The sequence below is a fragment of the Xyrauchen texanus genome, chromosome 27 (assembly GCF_025860055.1).
Source record: "Xyrauchen texanus isolate HMW12.3.18 chromosome 27, RBS_HiC_50CHRs, whole genome shotgun sequence".
NCBI classification, from domain to species: domain Eukaryota; kingdom Metazoa; phylum Chordata; class Actinopteri; order Cypriniformes; family Catostomidae; genus Xyrauchen; species Xyrauchen texanus.
In genome coordinates this window covers 25,542,311-25,567,955 of record NC_068302.1, presented here as the reverse complement: position 1 = coordinate 25,567,955, position 25,645 = coordinate 25,542,311, and the positions used below count along the sequence as shown (strand labels likewise).

Here is a 25,645-nt window from a genome sequence, read left to right as displayed (position 1 = left end):
GCAAACGCAAGTAAACTCGTTTTGGCCATCTTAAAACGCATACGACACGAAGGGACGGTGAATACGCAGCAGTCAAGACTTGCGTGTCCGGAGGCGCGCGCATGCGCATGGCCAGCCAAGCGGCCAACTAAGGGGCCAACATGGAGAGAAAAGGTAATCGCTTCTTTGACTTACAATATGTACCTTCTTATAACCGTACAGTATACTCATGAGGCAATGTGACTAGTTTACACCCTGCCTCAAATGAGCAGTGCAGTATTGGAGCAGACAAGGCGCTTTTTGGCTTGTCTTTAGGACGCATAGGCTGATGTCTTTACCGTTAGCATTTAGCCACTAAGGCTGCTGCTCAAGTGAGCTGATTTTATTTTCCTTATGCCTCAGAAACCGTTTTATGCTCGTTTTTATATCGCTGTTACTTAAGCGATTTGACCTTTTGTTGTTTTCGACATGCGTTAAGAGTGCATGCTCGTATTTGGAGGATGCAAGTTAAAAGCTTCTGTTTTTCTCTTTTCTGTCCTGGAAACTTCAGGAATGTCTTTCAGCATCATACTTTCGTCCTCGTGTCCTTATCTTTATTAAAACTGATTAAAGCATAAATGTCATTAAATATTCTTGTCTATACTAATTTAAGCCGTAGTTCCATTTAACAATGTCTGTAAACACTCAGCTGTGTTTACAGTATTGTTTATATTCATTACATAATATTACAATAGTCCATCATCACCAGTCTGTCTGTCTCCTGCTGTAATGTCAGGTTATGTATGGATGTCATAAAGTTCATGGGGTTTATTTATGTAATTTTTGTTATTTTGTTGTCCTCTAACTATGAACCTGTCATTTCACTTCAGTTCTGGCACTTCAGGCTAGGAAGAAAAGGGCCAAAGCCAAGAAATTGACCAAAAAGTGAGTTTTCTGCTTAATTGTTTTCTTCTGCCACAGATTTTTCATGCTTGGGGATAATATAAAACATTTACTTTGAGAGTGTTAAGACTAAACCCAAGAGGACTGGATATGTGCGCACATTATTGGATAATGCATAGCAAAACTAAACTGCTTGGCCAACAAACAAACAAAAAACAAAGTCACCATTTGGAGTTAAATAAGCAGAAATTTAAGAGCCTATGATTGGATCATTATTGCAGTGATTAAATATGCTTCATTCTTTTAACCCTAACTGATGCAGTGTGCAGCTTCTCATTTCTTAATAAACCATGTCGGAAGACATATCCCGTGGTCATGGATGATGTTACTGTGTTTCAGAAGAGGCAAATTATAGGCCTGCATCAAGCAAAGAAAACAAGGAGATTGCTGAAATCACTGGAATTGGGTTAAGAACTGTCCAACGCATTATTAATACCTGGAAATATAGTGGTGTCCGTCAGCTTCGCAGAAGAAATGTGGTCGGAAAAAGATCACAAATACTTGAAGTCACATCGTAAAAAAATCGATAGTAGAACTCATTATTCATAATAGCGAAAGAGCATTTCTACAGGAATGCTCTTTCAGGATTGGGACTAAACAGCTGTGTGGCCACAAGAAAACCACTTGTTAGTGAGGCTAATAAGAAAAAAGGACTTCAATTTGCTAGGGAGCATAAAGATTGGACTGTGGAGCAATGGAAAAAGGTAATGTGGTCTGAGTCCAGATTTACCCTAATCCAAAGCAATGGGTGCGTCAGGGTAAGAGGGGAAGCACATGAATCAATGCACCCATCATGCATAATGCCTTTTGTACAAGCCTCTGAAGGTAGTGTTGTGGTCTGGGGTTGCTTCAATTGGTCAAGTCTAGGCTCAGCAATGTTATGTGGCAATAAAATGAAGTCAGCTGACTACCTGAATGCACTGTATGACCAGGTTATCCCGTCAATGTATTTTTTTCTTCCCTGACTTTGCCCTGAGGGCATATTCCAGGACGACAATCCCAAGATTCATTGGGCTCAAATTGTGAAAGAGTGGTTCAGGGAGCATGAGGGGAAAAATAATTTCACACATGAATTGGCCACCACAGAGTGGACCTTAACCCCATTGAAAGTCTTTGGGATGTGCTGGAGAAGACTTTACGGAGTGGCTCTCCTGTCATCAATACAAGATTTCTGCCAAAAATTAGTGCAACTCTGCATGGAAATAAATGATGTGATGTTGCATAAGGTCGAAACAATGCCTCTACAAATGCAGGCCATAATCAAAGCTAAAAGCAGTCCAACAAAATATTAGAGTATGCAACTTTTTTTTTCTTTTTTGCCAGGCAGTGTCCGTTAAGGTTGTAGAAGCCATAAAATTATCTGTTATTTATGTGTGTTATTGCCCCTTTTTTTTGAGTGATTATTTCTTGGAAGTTGCATAATTTCAGTGTTGACCATACCATGCAAACTAACTGATTTGATACAACAGATACTCCTGTGGTACAGAATAAGTCAAGGATTTGCTCAGATTATTCTGTCTATAGTTGATGGTTGTTGAAGCATGGCCAATGTTCACCGTGTAATATCTGTTAACATTTTGGCAGTATTGTGACATCTCTTTGGAATGCATGAGCTATCAAGTTTCACTCTTTCACTTTAGCCTTTGAAATTGATAGGTTAAACCAAGCATGGACCGATGCTAGTCTTCTTGCAAACTTGTTACCATGGGACCAAGCATTTATAAATAAAAAGTGTGCAAAAATAAAGTTTTTGTGCAGTAGAAAACAAAATCTGTCTGTGTTACTTGGTGTCTTTAGACTCAAAAAGCTTATTGTATGTTACCTCAAGATCAGTCAAGAAACATTTCATGGGGTTACAAAATAAGAAAATGCTTAGAATTGCATCTTGCATGCTGTAGCATGTGAGCAATGTAAATGGCAGGTTTTGATTTGTCTCAATCAGTTTTATATACTGTGTCAAAGAGGCTCTTCAGATGATGTAGGTAGAATCGGCCTATATAGACTTGCTGGAACACAATAATGCGCTTTAAAACGTGCCTGTAGACCTAATTGAAATGTACCGTTATCCCTCAGGCCTGCACATCCTCCACGTGGGCCATCTCAACAGCAGCCTCCTATGGAGACCCAGATACAAGAGCCTGATGAGGAAATCCTTGGCTCCGATGATGAGGAGCAAGAAGATCCTAATGACTATTGCAAAGGTGGAAGACTTGGGTTTCTAAATGGCTAGCTGATATGGCGTAGAATCTGCACCTCAGAATGTGTTGCACTTTAAAGAGGCATTTGCTTGTTTTGCAGCTTTTATGCACCAGTTTAGTTCTGTTGGTGAAACTACAATGTGTCCCTAGAAGTGCACATAACACACAAATGGTATTAAGTAATTACTATGAAAACGGGAATGCTTTTGTTTATTTGATGATGGCTTGTTTGAAAATGACAAGTCTGATCTAATTGCATGTTTCATTTCTGAGTTTATAAGTGCTATGTTACAAAATCAAAGGACAAGGGTTGGGCTTTCTGAATACCAGCTGAAGAATTATTTTTCTATTTGTTTAGGAGGCTATCACCATGTAAAAATAGGGGACCTATTCAATGGTAAATACCATGTGATCCGTAAGCTAGGATGGGGGCACTTCTCCACTGTGTGGCTGGCTTGGGACATCCAGTAAGACTTGAATCATGTTAAATAACAGACAAATTCTAATGTTTTAGGTAGGCCTATGCATTCTTGAATACATGCTTTCTACTTTATCATATTTAATTTTTTTGTGTTCTGTTTCTTTTCTTTTTTCTCTCTGCAGAGGGAAGCGGTTTGTAGCAATGAAGGTGGTGAAGAGTGCAGAGCATTACACAGAAACGGCTGTGGATGAAATAAAGCTACTCAGATCTGTGAGTGTTAAGCTGAAGCATGGGGACTGAAGTAATTTCCTCCTATGTACATTACCCAGAAATCAAATATTTAAGCTTTTATTTTAGGCCAGCGCATTTTGATTCTTAACCTAAACTGATACATTATTTTGATTCATTGCTCAGATATGTTGATCTTAACGATGACACCAATTTCTTTTTCTCTTCAGGTCAGAAATACAGACCCTGAGGATCCAAACAGAGAGATGGTTGTGCAGCTGTTGGATGACTTCAAGATCTCAGGGATCAATGGAACTCGTATCCTTTTCTGTGAAGTGTGTGTGTGAGTGAGTGAGAGATAAGGTTTCTTATGCAATTTTAAGACCCCCCAAATTCTTTGAGGACTTGGATGCTGATCTGAGATCAGGACACCAAACCTTTGATTTACAAGAAAACAGGGCTACTGTGAGGTTTCCGTTTGGGTTGCTCCATTTATTGCTGCCAACAGGTTGCATTTTAAAGCATTTGAACATTCACTTGACCTTTCAGATGTTTGTATGGTGTTTGAAGTGCTAGGGCACCACTTGCTTAAATGGATTATCAAGTCCAACTATCAAGGCTTACCTCTGCCCTGTGTCAAGAGCATCATTCAACAGGTATAACTGCACATTACTGCACACACAGATAGTTCACATTAGGGATGCACCGAAATGTTGGTGGTCGAAAGTTTACGACCGAAAGAGAAACGGGGAAAAAGCATAGTTTATTTTGTACAGTTACTGCAAGTCCACATCCCCAGAAGTGAAGTGATCGCTCTCTTGGTCATTTAGTAGGGATGCACTGATATGGAAATTTTGGCCAATTTATTATACGGAGGCCGATAGTAGTGATGGGCATGAGTACTCTGGAACTCGGACGTGGCAGCAATGAGCGATCATGAAAACGATGATCATTGGTGATCATGCATGATGTGATGTGACTTTACACTTAATTCAAAATTCAGTGACAATTACCTGAAAACTTAACACAAACGTGTCATAGAGGGAGCTTATTTTTTAATTTTGAGATTGATAACATTGTGGTTTTGAGGGGTACATTGATTGTCAGATCAAGAGTGTCAGCCTAGACGTCCTAAACTGAACTTCAACTTAACATGTATATTAAAAACGTGATGGTTATGGCGTCTAGGCTGACACTCTTGATCTGACAACTGTGATTTGAAAATGGACTGCTCAGACAGTCATGAAAAAACTGGTGCACGCTTATTAAGATTTCTACTGTAATCTGAAGGAAGAAGAAACAGACACGCGTTGTGCACATTCTTTTGAGTTGGGCAACGAATCTTGCCATTATGACAAAATATGATGCATTATATTTTGATTTTGTAATTTTTTTTTTTACATTTTGTAACCGATAATTTTATAACAGCCTATCATAATGAATGGACAATACACTGGAAAAATAAGATGCAATACAGCAGCCGAAGACGTTTGTTAGACATGTTGTTGTTGTTGTTGTTGTTGTTATTATATATACAGTTATGTTCATGTCATTGCACTTCGAGTACTCGACGATGTAGTCGGAATATTTGAGTAGACAAAATGCCCATCTCTAGCAATAACTGATATTTGCTGATAAATCTACATTCTTTATGCCTGATTACAATACACAAAGGCTCAGCTATTAATGCCTAGTCCAGAGCTTGTCAAAATAAATAAAACATATACAGTGGATAATTGGTTTTATTTTAAAACAACTTCAAATGCAGAAGACAAGGAACCTGCAAGAAAACATCTAAATATTTCTTTACCTGCAACCAAATGTTGCCTACTTTGAACCAGTTAAAAAAAAAAGAGAATTTTCATTCATATGGCCAACTTTTATTTAAAAATGACTATTGATTTCATTTGACTCTGCAATTTATAATTTATTTGATTAGTAACTTAATTCAAACCAGTCAAAAGATACAATAAGGAATGCAAACAAGTCTCACTCACTGTAAACATGACAAAATGCTTTAACATGCAAAAAGAATAAAGAAACAAAATGCATGTGTGGCTTGGATAAGAAAATTGAGTGTTTACTCCCATCCAGTATGAACTTCTTAAAAGGATTAGTTCACCTAAACATGAAAATTATCATGATTTACTCCCCTTTAAGCCATCCCAGATGTGTGTCTTTCTTTCAGCAGAGCCAAAATTAAGATTTTATGGACATTTCACCTCTGCCTGTCCATACAATGCTAGTGAATAGATGCCATCAGGCTGCTGGCTGTCTGACGGTCAAAGTCATATTTAGGTAGCATAAAAGTAATCCACATGACTCCAGTCGATCAGTTAATGTCTTCTGAAGCAAATCAATAGGTTTATGTATCAATACTTTTTTTTTTTTTTTTTACTTCCGGCCAGTGCAAGGATACTGTTTGAAATGACCTAACACATGACGTTTGTTCCTCTTGTAAACAAAACGTCTTGCATGATGGCACGTTCACGTGAGAAGTCTGAAACGCATGCTTCCGACAGCTGCGTGATGCGTGGCAGGAAGCTTTTTTTTTAAAGGTTAATAAAGTTTTAATTTTTGATTTTGTTTCTTACACAAACCTATTGATTTGCTTCAGAAGACATTAATTGATCAACTGGAGTCGTTTAGATAATTTTTATGCTACATAAATATGACTTTTGGACCGTCAAGCAGCCTGATGGCATCCATTCACTTGAATTGTATGGACATACCGAGCTGTAATGTGGTTATAAAAATCTTCATTTTGTTTCTGCTTTAGCGGGAAGGTATGCACATCTAGGATGGCTCAAAGGTGAGTCAATCATGAGAGAATTTTCATTTTTGGGTGAACTATTACTACTAAGCAAAGTCTGCTGCGTTCTGAGGTGTCGCATGCAGAAGGCACCAATCAAAACCCTCGTGATGAGTATTGGTGACTGGGGGTGGGTGGGATTATAAAAAATGATCAGCTTTAAGATATCGGTTCAACATGCATTGTGGAAAAAGGCGCCATTAGAACTGGCTTAATGTTCACTGAAGATTTTCACTGGAATTACTTTCATTTTAAAACCGTTAACAACGAAGGTTAGATTTAAAAAAAAAAAAAAAAAATGTATGTCAATCTTTTGCCTTTAGTAATAGAAAAAGTGGTTTTGGGGCATCCCTAATAATAGCGGTTAGAATTTTTTTTCAATTATTGAAAACTAAGTCTAATTTAAAATAAATAGTTTTCGGCCCAGTGTGCCAAGAATTAGAATTTTGGTGCATCACTAGTTCCCATAATTACGGCCTCATTAGCTGCTGTCCTGGATTCAGTGGATCAGTTACAGATGAATTATTATTATTATTATTATTATTATTGTTCTGAAGTCTCGCTTCACATTGTATGTTTTAGTAAAAATCTGACCAATTTGCTTATGAAAACAGAATGCAGACCTTCTGTGTCACAGCTATTTTTTGATAATTCAGCACTTTGCAAGGTTATTTGTTTATCAAATGTGCCCAGTTAGGGTGTGCCAAGATGGCGACTGAGTGTACTGATTTGCCTTTAAGGAACTTTTGTTATAATTAAGAACTAGATACTGTGATCTTTTTTTCTTCTTATATTTGAAGAGATTTTATTTTTAGTCAGAATAAAGCTTTTTCACATTGAGTTGTTTTGATCAAATGTGTATAGGAAGATCGTTTTATTGTTGTTGGAATTATGGTCTGTATTTGTGGATGGGGGTTTCCGGATACCGCGTTCATGTACTCGTACTTGTAAAAATGCTTCAAAAACCGATACCATCGGAAGTACGAATGTCATTACATAAACATTCAGCATGCAAATTAAAGTTGTGTCCTGTCCTAGTGAGACTATTTAACGGCAAAAGGTGTGAATTGATTAGATAAATGGGTTGTTTGCATGTGCAGCGTTTTAAATGTGAGTGCTTGTGAATGGGTGGAGCTGGTTTTGTGCAAGCATAAAGACACAAACTGCTTGCACATTTTAAGAGATCCTTGACTTATACACGGTAAAATTATTATGAACATCACATACTCTGTAATAGATGACCGCAGGCACAGTGCTAATTCACTTTTTAGCACGAGTCATATACAGACTACTTATTTAAATGGTAGCCTTTTGTAGTTTAATAATTGCTGTGATTCATGCAGTGACCGGCTTTTCCGGATTGTGAGTCTTCTGTCATTTACGTCAGAGCAACAAAACACTTCAAAATAAAAGCTCAATTTAAATGAAAAAAGTATGATAAATGGATAACTTTTGTATAGTTGCGTAATATTCACTGTTACTATTGCTACTACTAAATCAATAGTAACTATTATATTGAAGCAATATCTCACATCGGTGATGCTCTGTTATGCAGCACTTAACTCCAATGTTGTATTTAGGATTGTGCTGTATAAAATCACTTAATTTGATGAAAATAATACAATGTTCAATTAATTGTAATACTTTCATTTGATTTAAAGTTTTAATTTATTTAAACTCAATTTTGAATATAGCATTGAAATAAACTGCTGATATGGAGTGTAAAAAAAAAAAAAAAAAAACTGTTTCGACTTCAAGGACTAAAACAATAGTATTGGTACTCTTTCTAAAAAAAAATGATATCGGGACATCCCTATTTGTGGATTTATGTCTCAGGTTCTTCAAGGCCTGGATTACCTGCACACCAAGTGTCAAATCATCCACACCGACATTAAGCCGGAGAACATTCTCATGAGCGTTGATGAGCAGTATGTCAGACGGCTGGCTGCAGAGGCAACTCAGTGGCAGAAAGCAGGAGCTCCCCCTCCTTCTGGGTCAGCAGGTACAGCTGCTTACACACTCTGGAACATCGTCTCATTTCAGACGTGAACACATGAAGTTTCAAATACGACAACTCACAAATCCAAACTTTCCAAACTGCTTCAGGTGATGTAGATCGCAAAGTATGAGAGAATTATACAAAAATGCTATATAAGTAAATACAGAAGCACTCTTGTGAAATGAGGCAGAGCTGGAGTTGCCATTACGCTTAAGCAAAACTTGCATGTCGAGCGTCTTTAAAGGGAACATCCTGGCATTATATCCTTAATGCAAACTTTATTAAAGTTCAAATAATAAGGAAGCAGGTCATGTAAACAAGTATAAACTCCGAAACTGACATTTCTCTGTGCGGTTGGGCCACTTCCTTGAGTTGCGTGAAGAGACTCAAGGGGACGAGTGAGCTCATCCCTCGCATGTACAATCGCTGCAGTTAGATTATTACGCGATGGCTCGTGAGGTATTGAATCATTATATACAGTATGTGTCGCTGTGTTTCTTATCGTAAAGAAATATGCAATAGGTAGCTTTATTAAATGGAGCGATTTTGTTTTGTGTGAGTTAAAGTTGGATAACAAAAAGTTAAGAGATGTAGTCTTAGCCCCATGTACTGCAACACAATAAGTTTTTGATTTCACTAGTTTTCCAATATAAATATATAAAACAACGTACATTTCTTCTAGGAGCTATACTGCAGAAAGAATTATCTGAAAATTTTGAATATAATATAAAAAAAAAAGTATTTTAAATGATTTAAAAATCCTTAAAAAAAAATCTGATTCATTCACCTGAGAAATATAAAATTGCAGAGCTTTCAGAAAATATATCTTGAATATAAGTATATTTTGTCTTTTGATGCATTGGCAAACATGTAAACGTAAAAATACACTTGTATACAAAATACACTTCTATTCAAGATACATCATATGTTGCCTCAAGTAAATGTATCTTGTTAAGGATTTTAGACCATTTTAAATGGAAAACAAGACAAACACTTTAACAATAGGATTTTTTGCAGTGAATTATTTTTTTACTGAATGAAATGCAAATATTTTTTTAACTTTAATTTGGTGAATGTGATATAGAGGTTTTTTTAAAAGCTGAATCTGTCCTTAATTTATAGTAAATGCGTTTAATACAACCTTTTAACTCTAGGCACAAGCTGAATAGTCGGTGAAGAACTAATGGTTAATCGTTGCAATAATTGACTGAATAATCGTTAGTCAATTATAAAAATAATCGTTAGTTGCAGCCCTAATTACACATCACCTTTTACCTGACAGCTCATTTTTAGCTTGCTCTCCTAAGCACAACTTGTTTTCTCACCCTGCAGCATTATTCTTAAAATTATGTTTGAGCCGTCATTGGGCCAATGTATAATATTGATCTTTTTCTCTTTCAGTGAGCACTGCCCCAGCTCCTAAACAGGTACATTTTTTTTTTCCTTGATCTGTAGCACAACTTTTGCAAAAATCTTTATTTTTAGTTATTATAATTAGAGCAGTTTTAATAGCTGTAATAAAGGCTAATTTTATATAATTTAAAAAATTCATAAGAAAACGGCCTTTTGAGGAGCTATTTACAGTCAGAAATATTTTGGATTATTGCATGCGTTGAATTTTTTTCTGTGATAATAGAGTTGTAATTTTTGAAGCTTGTTGTTTTTTTTTTTTGTTAAAACACTTCTGTTTAAGGAATTCTTCAGTAAAACATTTTTTATTTGTGCCTTGTTGGGTAGGTGGGGCTGTTTTTATAAATTGATGAACTTATTTGTTCTTGTTAATAATAATGTAATTCCTGTGGAAGGAGTTGTCTCTGTTTAAGCAGTGCTTTCCATTGAAAGTGTATTTACTGTGAAATCGCTCTGTTCTTTTAACAAACTGATACAAAGTTGTAAATAACCTGGAATGTTCCTTAAGACATTTTTTGGTTTTTACCATGCTCTTTCTCAGGTGCACAAAATGTCAAAAAACAAGAAGAAGAAGCTAAAAAAGAAGCAGAAGCGACAAGCGGAGCTCCTGGAGAAATGCATTATGGACTTTGAAGAGATGGAGATCGGACCTGAGGGCAAAGCGGAAGAGGAGTATGACCCAGAATCTCCAAAATCCCCCTCCTGTGCCCTGCTCAGACAGGCATCACTGCAGGACATCGCTACAGAGGACACAATAAGTTTGTTTCTGTTTGTGTTTAAAATGTCATAGTATTTTTTAGTCATTGTGATTCAGTTGTACAACCCCAATTCCGAACAAATTTGGGACAGTATGTTAAATTCTAATAAAAACAAAAATGAGTGATTTGTAAATTATATTCACCCTTTGCTATATTGGATGCACAACAACTACTCATTATATGATGTTTTAACCCTTGAAATACATATATATATACATACATACATACAGTCATTTCAAATCAGTTGATTGCAACATGCTCCAAAAAATGCAGTATAGTCGAGTGTTTTAAAAACACTTAAGCATTTGGGCACTGAAGACACAAGTTTACGTTTAGAAAGTGGAATTTTCTCCCATTCATCCATTATCTAGGTCTTTAGCTGCACAATTGTACGGGGTCTTCGTTGCTGTATGGTGTACATTTTTCAATTGGAAACACATCAGGTCTGCAGGCAGGCCAATCTTGCACTCACACTCTCTGCTTACACAGCCATGCACTGGAAATCTGCGCAATATGTGTTTTGTAATTGTCCTGCTGGAAAATGCAGGGACGTCCCTGGAAAAGACTGTGCTGAATGGCAATATATGTTGCTCCAAAATGTACAAATCTGTCTGCATTCATGGTGTTCACACAGATGTGCGAGTTACCCATGGCATGGGCACTGACACACCCTTGGCCCATACAGTCAATGGATTTTAGACCTGACGCTAATAACCGCTTGGATGGTCCTTTTTCTCTTTGGCCCGGAGAACATGACTGCTATTTCTTTATTTATTTATTTATTTTATTTTTTTATTATTTGAAATGTGGACTCATCGGACCAAAAAAAAAAAAAACTGTTCTACATTCTATCTAAGATGAGACAGACCAGAGAAATCTCTGAAGCCATCCGTGTTGTATGGCTTCTGCTTTGCATAGTAAAGTCTTAACTTGCATCTGTGGATCCAGTGGCAAGTGGGGTTTACTAAAGTAATCCCAAGCCCATGTTCATGAAATCCATTACAGATGAATGATGTTTTTTAAGACCGTGACGTCTGAAGGATCGGAGATCACGCACATTAAAAAATGGTTTCCATCTTGCCCTTTACGCACTAAGATTTGACCAGATCCCTTGAATCTTTTAACTATATTGTGCACTGTAGAGGGTGAAATGCCCAAAATCCTTTACATTTGTTTTGAGGACTATTGTTCTCAAAGTGCTGGATTATTTGCTGAAGCATCTGTTGGCAGATTGACAATTCTTGATTTTTGCTCTTGAAGGACTTGGCTGTTTTGGAGTCTCTGTATACATTGTACAGTACTGACACAATTGCCTCTCCTTTTTCACAGCGCCTTATTTCAACTCGTCAACTTATTATTAGCCTTAAATTGCCCCGGTCTCAACGTTTTGGGAGAGCGTTGCAATCAACTGATTTATTACTGTAATTTTTTTTTAAACAACAATGAAATTCACAAGGTAAAACTTAATATAATGTGTAGTTGTAGTGCTTTCAATATTGCAAATGGTGAGTATAATTTAAATCGTTTTTTAATTTTTTTTTATAGCATTTCCATACTGTCCCCACTTTTTTGGAATTGGGGATGTAGAAAATGGCTTTAATTAGTGATTGTAATAATACACATCTTTTATTTCATTGTGGCTAGATTGCTGAGGCAAGCTTTAACAAATTTTCATTATGTCCATCTTTTAATCCCTTCATCTCTTGTAATAGTGGAGACCAGAGAGAGACATACTTCAGATGCTTCACTGGAGCTTAACTGTAACGGCTGCCTGCACACCAGTCAAACACGGCCTGAGGAGAACATTCATGGAGACCAGCGACAAGCCCAACTGCAGGAAGACCACCATAATGCAAACGCATGTGCACTCGATGTGGCTCAGAGCATGTATGAGTATTGTAATGGGGCAGAGTCCCCAGAAATTGACCAGACAGCATACAGTAATGGCACCTCAGGCCAAGAGCAGTTGGAAGAAGGAGAGCTGCACCCTGGGGGGGAAGATCAGCAAACGTCTAGATCCAGAGCTAGGGAACAGAACAAGAACGGTCAGTGAGAGGCATGGGTGGCTTGGTTCCTGGACAGAATCTAAAAGGATTTTCAGTTGAAAATGTAGGATTGATTTTGGTCCAAGCGTAACTTAAAACAATCAAAGTACTAAGATTGCAATGCCAGTTATTAGGCCAACTTAATTCTGGCAGCTAAAAGGGTTTATTAGCAAACATACAATATTATAACACTGACTAGATGCGATACATGCAATAAAAATAGAAATAAGTAATTGCCACTTTTTATAAAAGACAGTTATACCAATGCTTCCACAGAAGTGACTTGTATTGTACGACACTAAGCATAGGATTTGACAGCAGCATAATAATGGCGTTCTGAGAATCATCCAGTTGACCGATTTATACATCAGATTTTTCAATAGAGCCTGGAAAGTATTGACTCTTGCAATTACAAAACAAGTCACTTGCACTACACCACCTAGGTTTAAGCAAGATCTGCATAAAGTCATTTATAGGCAACCGGAAGCTTGTGCAGTCTCGTCTTTTTAAACTTGGACCACAAGGGAGCAGTGTAGAGAGGAAAGCAATATGCTCTAAAGAGACATATCTTAACATGATCTGAACACACGTATAAAATACAGCTAAACTGTAGGCAAGAAAATTCTACCCATCATCATCATCATCATCATAAATTTGATCGGTAATGAAGTGCCCCAGATATTGTTTTATTACAAACCGTTATATACAGTTAGCACAAATTCACAAAAATTCTGACGTAATTTACTCGCCTTCATGTCAATTTTATTTCTTTGTTCTGTGGAACACAAAAGGAGATGTTAGGCAGAATGTTGGGGACTGACCTGCCTCAGTCACCATTATATTTCATTGAAAAAAAAGATGCAATGAAATTAAATGGTCCCTGCCTACTCCTTTTTCATAGAAAGGCTTATGGGTTTGAAATTACATGTGTGGGTAAAGGATGGCAGGATTTAATTTAGGGTAAACTATCCATTTAAATGTATGTATTCCTGTAGAAGGTTTTATAAACTGTATAATCCACTGCAGAGTCCACTGGGAAAAAGTTGATAAAGCAACATGAGGCAGCTCAAAGCCTACATCAAATTCAATACATCATCTTCTATCAGTCATCACATCCTTCCTTTCTTATAGGCAAGTTATCAGCTGGAAGCCTATTGGTCAATCCACTAGATCCACTCAATTCGGACAAGATCAAGGTCAAAATTGCTGACCTGGGCAATGCTTGCTGGGTGGTGAGTCTTAATTTTGCCCTTCATTATAAAAAGGCATAATTTTAATAGATTCTTAAGCACAAAAAAAGTACAGCAGTGTCTATAATGATATTACTCTTTTGAATGATAAGCATTTGTTTGTATGTTGAAGTATGCAGCACATCTTTAGTTTTACACACACAAACTTAAAAATTAACAAGTCATTTTGAGTTTCCTTTGTATCCAATTGTTTTGATTCAGGGATGCACTGATGTATTGGCTGCCGATATTTATCGGCCAATTATTGACCACATTAAAACCATCTGCATGTCTGTTATTGGCATGGAAACACCGATATGAAAGTTTCATTTTATAATTAGAAACACATTTTTTAAAAACTAAAGTCACAATATGTAGAAAGGTTTATATGTAATATTAAATGCGCAGAAACAGATTGATTGAATTAAGATTGAAATCGCAATATGGTCTTGCGCATTTACTAAACCTTAAAAGGCTGCGTTTTAAAACTGTTTGCATTCAGCGCTTCAGTCAGCACTGTGTAAGCAAGTGGCTCCATTTAATAGGTCTGAAGGGCATTATTAATGCTCCACAATTCCACTTTTTATATTATACCACTATAATACCAGTATAATATAGAATTAAATGGATTTTTTTCTCCTTTGTTTAAAACCTTTATTATTCCATGATATGGTTGACACATCCGTGGAATTGCCCAACATATGCATGGTATGAATTTGCAATGTTTTATCAAATACAGCACATACATGTAGAATGTGACTTATGAGGTTTTGAACTGAAAAACTGAAGTGAACCGAATGGAGGCGCACTGCAACAATGTTTTAGAAGTAAAAAATAAAATTGTTTCCATATAATCGCCATGTTATCTTAGTTATTTTTTTTTCTCTTTTTATCTTTCATTGTTGCTATCTTGAAATCTTGACCTGAGTTCAACAGATACAATCCATGTTTAATGGAAATAATTTTTTGTTAGAACAGTAAAAAATTAAATGTACATTAAGCATAAATCCTGTTTTAGTAAAACTGATCTGATGACAAGATAAGGTTAGTGGCAAAATATAGTTATCGATATCGACCTATAGTTTTTTTTGTTAATGGTATTGGACAAAAACTTTAATATCAGTGCATTCCTAGTTTTGATATTGAGCTGGTTATTCATATGATTTTCTGTCCTTCAGCACAAGCACTTTACTGAAGACATTCAGACCCGACAGTACCGCTCTCTGGAGGTGCTGCTGGGCTCAGGGTACAGCACACCGGCTGATATATGGAGCACGGCTTGTATGGTGAGATAGACCCCACTTAATAAACAGATGAGCCAATTTGAGTAATGCTGTAATAATTCTGGTCTTGACCTTGGATTGGATTGCTCTTCTCTATTCAGGCGTTTGAGTTAGCCACCGGTGATTACTTGTTTGAGCCCCACTCTGGTGAAGATTACTCCAGAGATGAAGGTATCACAGTTTATTTCTCTCATCTCTTTCTGCTTACTAGTCACAATGTTCTGACTGAAATCTCATTGTCACAATGAGGTTGTTTACATAACACATGTTGATGAAAGTTGTACATTGGTCAATTAATCTTGATTGAACTGTAGTGTAACTTTTGATTTGTGCAGATCCTAAACGCTTTTAATATGTCAATTTACAAAGTCTTAACTGAAATGTTTGGAAGTTGCAGTGTTTTAAAGGTTGTAATCCTGTGGTTGTTTCCCTGCTAACAATCAGAGTCTCCTTATTAATCAGTACAGAGACTGACTGTCCTGTCTCTTGCGCTTCCTCCTCTCCCTCTATTTTTGACTCTTTTATTCATATTCATTCTTGTTTAATTTTTTACCCTCTTGGGCCTCTATTCTTAATCGTTTCAGTGACATGTAAAGAGTAACCTCAGAAAAAACATTGTTCTGCCTGAGAAATTGCGAGCGAGTGTGTGTGTGTGTGTGTGTGTGTGTGTGCGTGCGTGCGTGCATGCGTGCGTGAAGAATTTGCCAGGTTAATTTATTACCCATCAGGCAAATTTAGTAGCTTTTTCTAGGACGTTCTGTCATCTCTGATAGAATTGTGTTTGCACAAGAACGGGAAAAACAGTTTAAACACACCCCGGCTGTAATGTAGACATGATCAGGATTTGCAGGTGCAACCTCTGTCAATAGAATGCTACTTTTTAAAATAATACATCCAATGTATCCAATCCAATGTAGTGTTAATATTCATGACTTGACAAGGAAAAATGGCTACAGAGGTTAAATATGAAAGTTTTGGTAGGACATTGTACACCTGAGGTGATTTCAATTTAACAAGGTTCTATGCTTTTGCAAGGTATTTAACAGAAGTGCATCTGGTGTCAAACTGGAGAGACAGCTAGAAACCAGTAATTGCTTTATACTTTGAACACTCTTACTGATTGTTTGTGGTATTGTGTTTACCATGTTCTTGTGTAGACTACATTGGACTGATATCAGCTGATGTAATGTTTTTAATCATTGTGTGAACAGAATAAGGTCACACTTTGATCCTCTTCCCTTGTAAATGGGTTCAAAGAGGAAGGTAGTTATTGAATTTTCAAATTGATGTACAAAAGACTACATTCATTAAGGTTCTCTACAAGGTTTTACCCACACTGAGCTCTCTTGTTCTCACAGTGACTAACTGTTCCATAATTTTGTCTTTCTATCCTTTGGCTTGCTCATTCCATTCATGCTGTGTTTATTCACACAGGGGAAACACCCAGTGTCATATCTCCTCTGCGGCTATTGCTGTGATCACTTATTTTAGCTGTCACTGCAGATATCTTGCATGTCTTCACTGCTGAGTACAGCGTTGCTGCATGATGATCAAGCTTAAAGATAGCGCAACAAAAATTAGCACACCGTTTCTTGCAATTATACTTTTAATCTAAGCACAAATGTGACCTTTCGAGCAGAATTCTCAGATATTTTAGTGGAGTATCTGTGTTAACACCTGCAGATATGTATGTGTGCGCTTCACATGATCTGTCACTGCACGTTGATATCGGGCATACTGAAGAAGTTCAGATGTCTTGTGCATGTACCCACATGTAAATGGAAAAGTTTAAAACATATTCAAATGCTTGAGTATTTAAATTACCAGCGTAATGTAGTCGAAAGTGGACAAATCAAAGTGTTTCGAACCCCATTTTCACTCATATTTAGCACCATCCCATTTTAAACTGATAGTCTGAAATGGATGTTAATATCAGGTGCAAATGGGGCCACTGACAAATTTTAATCATTCTGACTAGTGGTCGACTGATTTTTTTATTTTATTTTATTTTATGGCTGATGCCGATATCCAGAGAGCAGGGTGGCAGATAGGCCAATACAACGCAGATATATCACACAATTAAAAATTGTAAATAACAAACCTGAAATTGCTAAAAACAAAACTCTTATTTAGCACTATTTTCTCAATTTTACACAGAACTAAAATATTGTATTTTAAATGGTAGATAGCACTACCACTTCTGTTTAGTCATCAATTTTTAGTAATTTATTTGCACATGATGAAATGATTATATGCGAGGAAATAACAGTACACACAGTAGTCAAACCATGGATGGCATGTCTACATTAACGGACACATTGACTGCAGCAACCATTCATCAAGGGGAGATTGTGTAGGTTCCTCTGGAGAAGACCACTCAAGCTCTTTGACTGCCCTTGAAAGGACGCAAAGCATCTTTTTGTCAGATATGTGCATACATTCTCCTCGCTGGGGAAAGGGGCCGTAGCGTCATCCTCTGACCACTCGCATGATGCAGCGAGAGACATGACATCATCATCATCATCCCCAGCGGCAGAACTGTGGAACACAAGGCTGTGCAGTGAGGGCAATCTGTCTCCATGAGAACTGACAGTGAATGCAGCTCTCATGCTGATTTGACGGCGGGATGTGCCATCGAAAATACATGACAGCATAAGCAGCTTTTTTTTAGTTCTATAAACCGGTCTTAAAGAAAAATTAGGAATGGTGTTTGCGTGCCTGCTTTTTATAGCGAACAGTTGTGAGGTTTATTACATTTGTTTAAATGAGATGTGCCTATTTGCAGATGGTATATGATATTAGTTTTATTGTTATTTGCCTTCTCATTAGACAAGTCAGATCAAAGTTACTGCGATCTATTGTGGAGAGAGAGGGAGAATGAAACCGACGAGCACTTAAGCATTATGAGCTCAAATGTGTCTGCTGCAGCTCTGATATGCGGACCGTTTAATTGACACTGTTGCACACCGGTCTATTATTGTAGTAACTTTTAGACATATAAACGACCAGTCACTGTTTGTTTTGTTGTTACATGGTTGCTTCACCATGCAAGCAAGTGATTTTTGGCTCCCTCAAGAAAAAAAAAAAAATCAGACAAATGGGAAAATTGATCAGCCTCCGTGACATATCTGTCGACCTCTAATCCTGACCCACTTTATTGGAGTTTGTGTCTTTTAGGACCTTGTCCATGTTCTTTCTGCTTTAATCAATTCCATGATCCTGTGTGTTGTTTTTTTGTTTGGTTTTTTTCTCTCTCTTTCTATCTGACCCCTCTCTCTCTCTCAGACCATCTTGCTCTGATTATTGAACTTTTGGGTCATATCCCCTGTCACTACGCTCTGAGCGGGAAATTCTCACAGGAATATTTTGGCAGGAAAGGTATGCCTATCAAGCAGGTAGAGCCCCACCCTGAGGGAGGAGCATAAGGGGAGGAGTTGTGATTCTAGCTGCTCCATTAATCGCACATACTTGTCCACGCCTACTGGTGTATTTAGAAAACATTCTCTGAAAATATAGCAGTAATAAACTGAGGTACATGAGAAAAATGTAGTTCAAACAAGTCTGAAGCGTTTTCAATATGGCGGACACCAGCTTTGATCATAATTTAAGTGTTGACTCACAGGTAAGCTGTCCTCTCTTTCTGTTGATTGACCCTCAGATTCATGCCTGTCCAATTTTCTCTGAAATTTTTATCTGAGTCTTTGATCGCTAAAGAGTTTCAGGCTGTGACTTTGTGCTGTGAGGATATAGCAGCTGCTCCTTCACTTTCCTATCTTCTCTCAGGTGGGGTTAATTTCTGTATTAACACTGATCAATTTGTCTTGTTTCGTCCACCCTGTCCTCCCCTCCATCTCACAACCCCACTCCCTGCTCATCATCCCATGTCTGTGTGTGATGGTAGACCACATTGCTTTGATCATTGAACTGCTGGGGGCAGTCCCGCGCAAACTCGTATTGACCGGAAAATATTCCAAGGAGTTTTTCACCAAGAAAGGTAACGCAGCCTTTATAAATATCTTATTTGCCATTTAAATGGTGCACAATATAAAAATCTGTAGTACCAATGGTTTCATTTCAAAATATTAAATTACATTTATAAGCTGTGTGCATTTAACATGAGTGACCATTAACATATGAATAAATGTATTTCTAAACTTATAAAACTAAAGCTTGTATTGATTTATCTGTATGTTCATATTTAGGAATGTTTTAAAGTCAACATGAAATCATAATTGTTGTTGAATATCCTGTTTCACTTAAAGGGATAGTTCACCCAAATATGAAGATTCTCTAATTGACTTGCCTTCATGCCATTCCAGATGTGTATGACTTTCTTTCCTCAGCTGAACATCTCTGTAGGTGAATAAATGTTTAGTCAATGTCTTTGGTTGGTTTTGGGTGAGAACAGACCAAAATGTAATTCCTTTTTCACTGTGCATCTTGTCATTGCAGTCTCTAGGCACGGTCATGATTTCAAGCTTGATTGCACTTCCTAGCGACTGACACATGTGCAGAGTGCTAGATGGTGCTATAGGAAGTGAAATCAAGCTTGAAGTCATGACTGCCTATGGAGACTGCTTTCAAGATGTACAGTGAAAAAGGAGTTACATTTTGTCCTGTTCTCACCCAAAACAAACTGAATCGGTTCAAAAGACATTGATTAAACCACTGGAAGCGTATGGATTACTTTAAGATGTTTATCTACTTTTTACGAGTTCTGGTCACCTTTCACTTACATTGTATGGACCTACAGAGCTGAGATATTCTTCTAAAAATATTTGTATTTAGCAAATGAGAGTCATACACATCTGGGATGGCATGAGGGTGAATAAATGAGAGAATAAAAATTAGTGAAAATGGTGAACTAATCCTTTATAAAATGTCCATGCAATTTTTTTAAAACGGTTGTGGCTGAAGGGCATTGTTAGGCACGAGTCGAGTGCCATATAACTTTTATAATATGGTTACCACAAAATAAAAATTAAGGATACAAATGTTTAAGTTTTAGTAAAATCATTAAATGCAAAAGAGCTGTGTCCCAAATGACACACTATATACTGCCGTGGCTAAAAGTATTGGCAGCGACATACAATTTGTGTTTTGCTTCTGCTTCAGTTGTTGTGGTGTTGACTCATGTTGTTTCTAGATTATTGTGCAGAGTGATCCGATGCATTTTAAATAATTGCAAAAAGCTTAATTGGCCAAGCAATGGTTGCCTCTAAAGAAAGACGTGCAGCCATCATCACTTTGCATCAAAATTGCCTTGCATACAAGGAAATGGCTGTAAGAATATTGCATCTGAAAGAACCATTTACCAGATCATCAAGAACTTCAAGGAGAGGGGTATAACTGCAGTGAAGAAGGCTGCAGTACGTCCCAGAGCGTCCAATAAGCACCAGGACTGTCTCCTCCTAAAGAGTCAGCTACGGAATCGTGTCACCACCAGTACAGGGCTTGCTCAATATTGGCAGCAGGTTGGTGTGAGTGCATCTGCACGCACAGTGAGGTGAAGACTTTTGGACAATGGCCTGGTGTCAAGAAGGGCAGCAAAGAATCCACTTCTCTCCAAGAAAAACATCAAGGACAGACTAAAATTCTGCAGGAAGTACAAGGATTGGATAGCAGAAGACTGGTGCAAAGATATTTTCTCTGAAGCACCCTTCCAACTGTATGGTACATCTGGAAAATCGATAGTCCGGTGAAGAAAAGGTGAACGCTACCATGAGTCCTGTGTCGTGCCAACAGTGAAGCTTCCTGAGACCATCCAAGGGAGTGGGCTCTCACAATTCTGCCGAAAAACGCTGCCACAAAGAATGGTATCAAAACATCCTGCAAGAGCGACTTCTGAGTTCACCTGGCGGAGAACCTCACCTGGTCCCTCAACACCAGCTCTATTACCACGAAAGCCCAGCAGCGTCTCTACTTTCTTCGAAGGCTGAAGAAGGCACATCTCCCCCCCATCCTCACTACATTCTATAGAAGGACTATTGAGAGCTTCCTGAGCAGCTGCATCACTGCCTGGTTTGGGACTTGGACCGTTTCAGACCGCAAAGCCCAGCAGAGGATAGTGAGGACAGCTGAGAAAATCATCGGGGTCTCTCTTCCCTCCATCAAAGACATTTACAAAAAACACTGCATCCGCAAAGCAACCAGCATTGTGGATGACCCCTCACACAAACTCTTCATCCTCCTGCCATCTGGCAAAAGGTATCAAAGCATTCAGGCCCTCACGGCCGACTGTGTAACAGCTTTTTCCCCCAAGCCATCAGACTCCTCAATACTCGGAGACTGGACACACACACACGTGTCCTGAGGTGCACTTTAATTTTTGTCACTTTATACCTGGCTGCTACCTCAATAACTGCTATGTGCATAGAACACCATCTCATAGTATGTTATGTTTACATTTGGCATTTTTAGAAACTGTCATCTTTTTGCACTACTGTGTACTGGTCGGCGCTACACTGTCTCTCACTGTGCCCAGTGTCCTGTTAATTTTTAGTAATTTATTGTACTGTCCCGTACTTTTTGCACACGTTTGCACGTGCACTTTAAATAGGTATGTTATTCAGTCTGTGCAGTCTCATGTGGTTCCATGTTTGTCCTATGTTGTTTTATGTAGCACCGTGATCTCGTTTCACGGTGTACTGTACTAACTGTATATGGTTGAACAACAGTAAAAACCACTTGACTTCTCCCAACGATCCAGGAAAATTTGGTGATGATCAGTGCATTTTCCAGCATGATGGATGGAGCACCATGTCACAAGGCAAGAGTGATAATGAAGTGGCTCGGTGATCATTACATTGAAATTTTGGATCCGTGGCCAGGCAACTCCCCGGAGCTTAATCCCATAGAGAACCTGTGGTCAATCCTCAAAAGGCGAGTGGACAAGCAGAAGCCCACAAATTGTGATCGACTCGGAGCACAAATAAGGCAAGATTAGATCACCATCAGTCCGGATTTGCCCAGAAGCTGATATCCAGCATGCCAGAGCGAATTGCATGGGTTATGAAGAACAAGGGTCAACACTGTAAATATCGACTCTGCATATATTGAATGTTTTTGCCAAATTAAAGACTTTTAAAACTTATGAAATGCTTATCATTGTTTTCCATTATACCATAGAAACATGTGAAAAAATAATCTACAAATACTGAAGCAGCAAACTTTGCAAAGCACAACATTTATGTCACTGCCAATACTTTTGGCCACTGCTGTACTATACACTTGCACTATCTACTATGCACTCGGCCATCTAGTGATACAAAAAGTAGCTTTGTGATTGAGGTCATAGCTGTGCTCTATCATGACTACAGCATGGCTATTGACTGGTCAGCATCCAGGATCAAAATAATTAGTTTTCTAATTAGGAAGACATCAGATTATGGAAGTAAAATGGGTTGTGAAATACTGTTTCATGTTGACTTTAAGTGACTTCTGTGAGGCAGCAAGAACTTGTTATCACCGTTGTTGAAAAAATTTATAACCTGGTACACCATGTCTGATGTGTACACTAGAGGTCGACCGATTGTGGATTTTGCCAATACCTAAGGTGGTGTAAAAGGCTGATGACTGATTTACTGACCAATTGTTTTAAAATAAGTGTAAATCAATTTTAAAGTCTTTCTGTGACAGGGACAGACATGGAAGCTACAAGAGAACAAATTGAATAAAATCCCAGATGCAGTTTGTGCAGCCAATAATCACCAGAACAAATATGATTTGGTACAAACGTGGGACTTTAAAAAAATATATAAAATACGGTTTGTATTTCACCTCTACAGGTTGCTGCTGTACTGTAGAACCAACCTGTTCTAACTGAAGAATTCACCAGAATTCACCAATTATCTGATTACAGATAACAGTTTCAAAAAGCAATTATTTGCACCAATTAATCTGTTAAACCAATATATCTGTTGACCTCAGTGTACACTACATAAATGTACCTAAACATTTACTAATCAATGTGCTTTCTATAGGTGACCTGAAGCACATTACGAAGCTGAAGCCGTGGGGTTTGATGGACGTACTGATGGATAAATACGAGTGGTCTCGCGAGGAGGCTTATACCTTCACTGATTTCCTGCTTCCTATGCTAGAGCTCTTGCCAGAGAAAAGAGCCACAGCTGCCGATTGTCTGCGGCACACTTGGCTTGCCCTCTAGTTGGTTTTCTGCATCACTGCACCTACTTCAGGCCATCTCTCCCTAAACTCAAGAGACTGCAACAGATCACTTTCCAATTTTTAGAGCGTATGGGGTAGTTATTTTTCTTCTGTTTATCTGAGTGATTTCTAATACTTGGTTCATCAGAGGAATAGTACATTTTGTTCTTGCTGTTTTGTTTGACTGAAAGTGTTGAGAGGTTTTCTTATGGGTCACAACTTCTGTGATCTTACATCTCTCTTATTATGGCAAAGAATGAAATGGTGATGTGGATGTTTTCGCTCATTGTCTTGTTTATATACCTGTGTATTTTCAGATGTTATAAAAATAGGGGTGTATATTAAAAAAAGTTCACTCCACCTGAGTGCTAACTGCTTGGACTGCAGTATGATGCATAGGAAATCCTTTTTGTTATGTGTAGTTTCCTGAGTTGGGAAGGAATGGTGGTTTGTGGAAAGGGAATAGTTTTGTTTAACTTATGACTGTAATGTATATAAATTCAAATTGTTTCAGTTCTGTCATGTTCTCCCTACCTGTGTTTCTCTCAACCTATAAAAGTGTCGTGTGTGTGTGTGCGTATTAGTTCAGTAAGTTTTGATCTTGTCAGTCTCAGATTTGACTTTTAAGAACTAGTCTCCTCTCCCATGAGTTCGTACATAATTGTGTACAAGATGATTCCATGCAAAGTGAGTAACTGGTAAGGGCCACAAAAATGAGATTTCTTGGGGGGGGGGGAAGAAACATTTATTGTCTGGTTGTGTGTGTGCTTGTGAGAGCACGTGTGCATGTGTGTGTCTGTATATATGTGTACCAAAGAGTTTGCCTTGATCTGTATATTACAGCCATGTACAGTTTTTAAAAGAAATCCTACTATTGCATCTAAGATTATTTAGCTAGATAGAAGTGATTTAATAAAGTATTTGGAGGATGGGTGAACCCATTTGTCTCAATGTTCTCAAATAAAAAAACAAATGAACAAATAGAGGTTAATAAAATGGTAACTGTTGGTTAACTTAAATGTGCAGTGCTTTTGGATAGTAAGAAAAGTAATATTTGCCATAAATAATGGATGTAATTAAGTGCTCAAATTAACAAGAGTGCTAGAAGACAAATGTTTATACCAGATTTCATCAACTTGTGAGTGGGCCATTTGGAATTGAATTTTCACTTCAGTGTTCAGTCCAGGCTTCATCTGTAAACATGGAAACATTCACATTAGAATTGGGAATTGTGTATTATATTTTGAATGTAAATGCAATCCAATAATAAGGTTTATAAAGATGGAAACAAAATTTTAGGATAATTTACAGAAAGCCAGTTTTACAAACTTGCCTGCTTTCACTTGTGTTCATGGCTTGTTAATTTTTTATGAGTAATTGTGATTTAATCTCAAACTCCGTTCCTGGGATCTTTTAACCAAAAATGAAAATGTTCTCATTTACTCACCCTCTTGCCATCCCAGATGTGTATGACTGATTTTCTTTTGCTGAACACAAAGATTTTTAGAAGAATATCTCCGCTCTGTAGGTCCATACAATGCAATTGAATGATGATTAAAACTCCAAAATCTCCAAAAAGAAGATTAAGTCAGCATAGGACTCCAGTGGTTTAATCAATATCTTCTGAAGTGATTCAGTTGGTTTTGGGTGAGAACAGACCAAAATATAACTACTTATGTGTTATGTTATTTAAACACAGTTTAAAACAATTAAACTGCAATTTGCCACATATCTTTTCATTTATATATAAATATTAAAATACTCTTTAGGTTATATCATATAATATCTCACCTTGGCCTTTTATTTTTATGTCTATTTTTATCGGACATTAGTCTCTTTTCCACCATCGGGCCGAACGATGAGGAATGGTTACAGTAGCTTTTTCACCTGGGCACAATTCGGCACAGCACGATTAGAAACAGTTTTCGGCCTGGAATTCTCAGCACGGTTAGACCTCCATGCTCAACTGTACTGGTGGAATGCCTGTAGTGACGTCGCGACTCGCTATTGGTAACTTCTAAATCAGGTGCTAAGGTTACTGTTTTTTTTTCTTTCAAAATGTATTCCAAAATAGCAACCAGCTAACGGAATCCCTGCTCTGTACATCTTGACTACAGTCTCCATGGTGATCATTATTTCAAGCTCAATTACACTTCCTATAGCAACATCTAACAT

The 25,645-nt window shown here is 37.7% G+C and overlaps 1 protein-coding gene across 1 annotated transcript; it reads left to right on the top strand.

Moving 5' to 3' along the window:
* The first annotated feature begins 78 nt into the window (after positions 1-78).
* On the top strand, positions 79-24,474 carry LOC127621243 (SRSF protein kinase 1-like). The gene is made up of 16 exons (XM_052094750.1): positions 79-153; positions 849-903; positions 2,995-3,122; positions 3,478-3,586; positions 3,723-3,810; positions 3,999-4,086; positions 4,318-4,424; positions 8,417-8,582; positions 9,981-10,006; positions 10,531-10,747; positions 12,460-12,792; positions 13,924-14,024; positions 15,200-15,307; positions 15,406-15,475; positions 19,206-19,298; positions 23,287-24,474. The coding sequence occupies exons 1-16, from the start codon at positions 141-143 to the stop codon at positions 23,469-23,471; spliced, it is 1,887 nt and encodes a 628-aa protein (XP_051950710.1). The 5' UTR covers positions 79-140; the 3' UTR covers positions 23,472-24,474.
* The last annotated feature ends 1,171 nt before the right edge of the window (positions 24,475-25,645 follow it).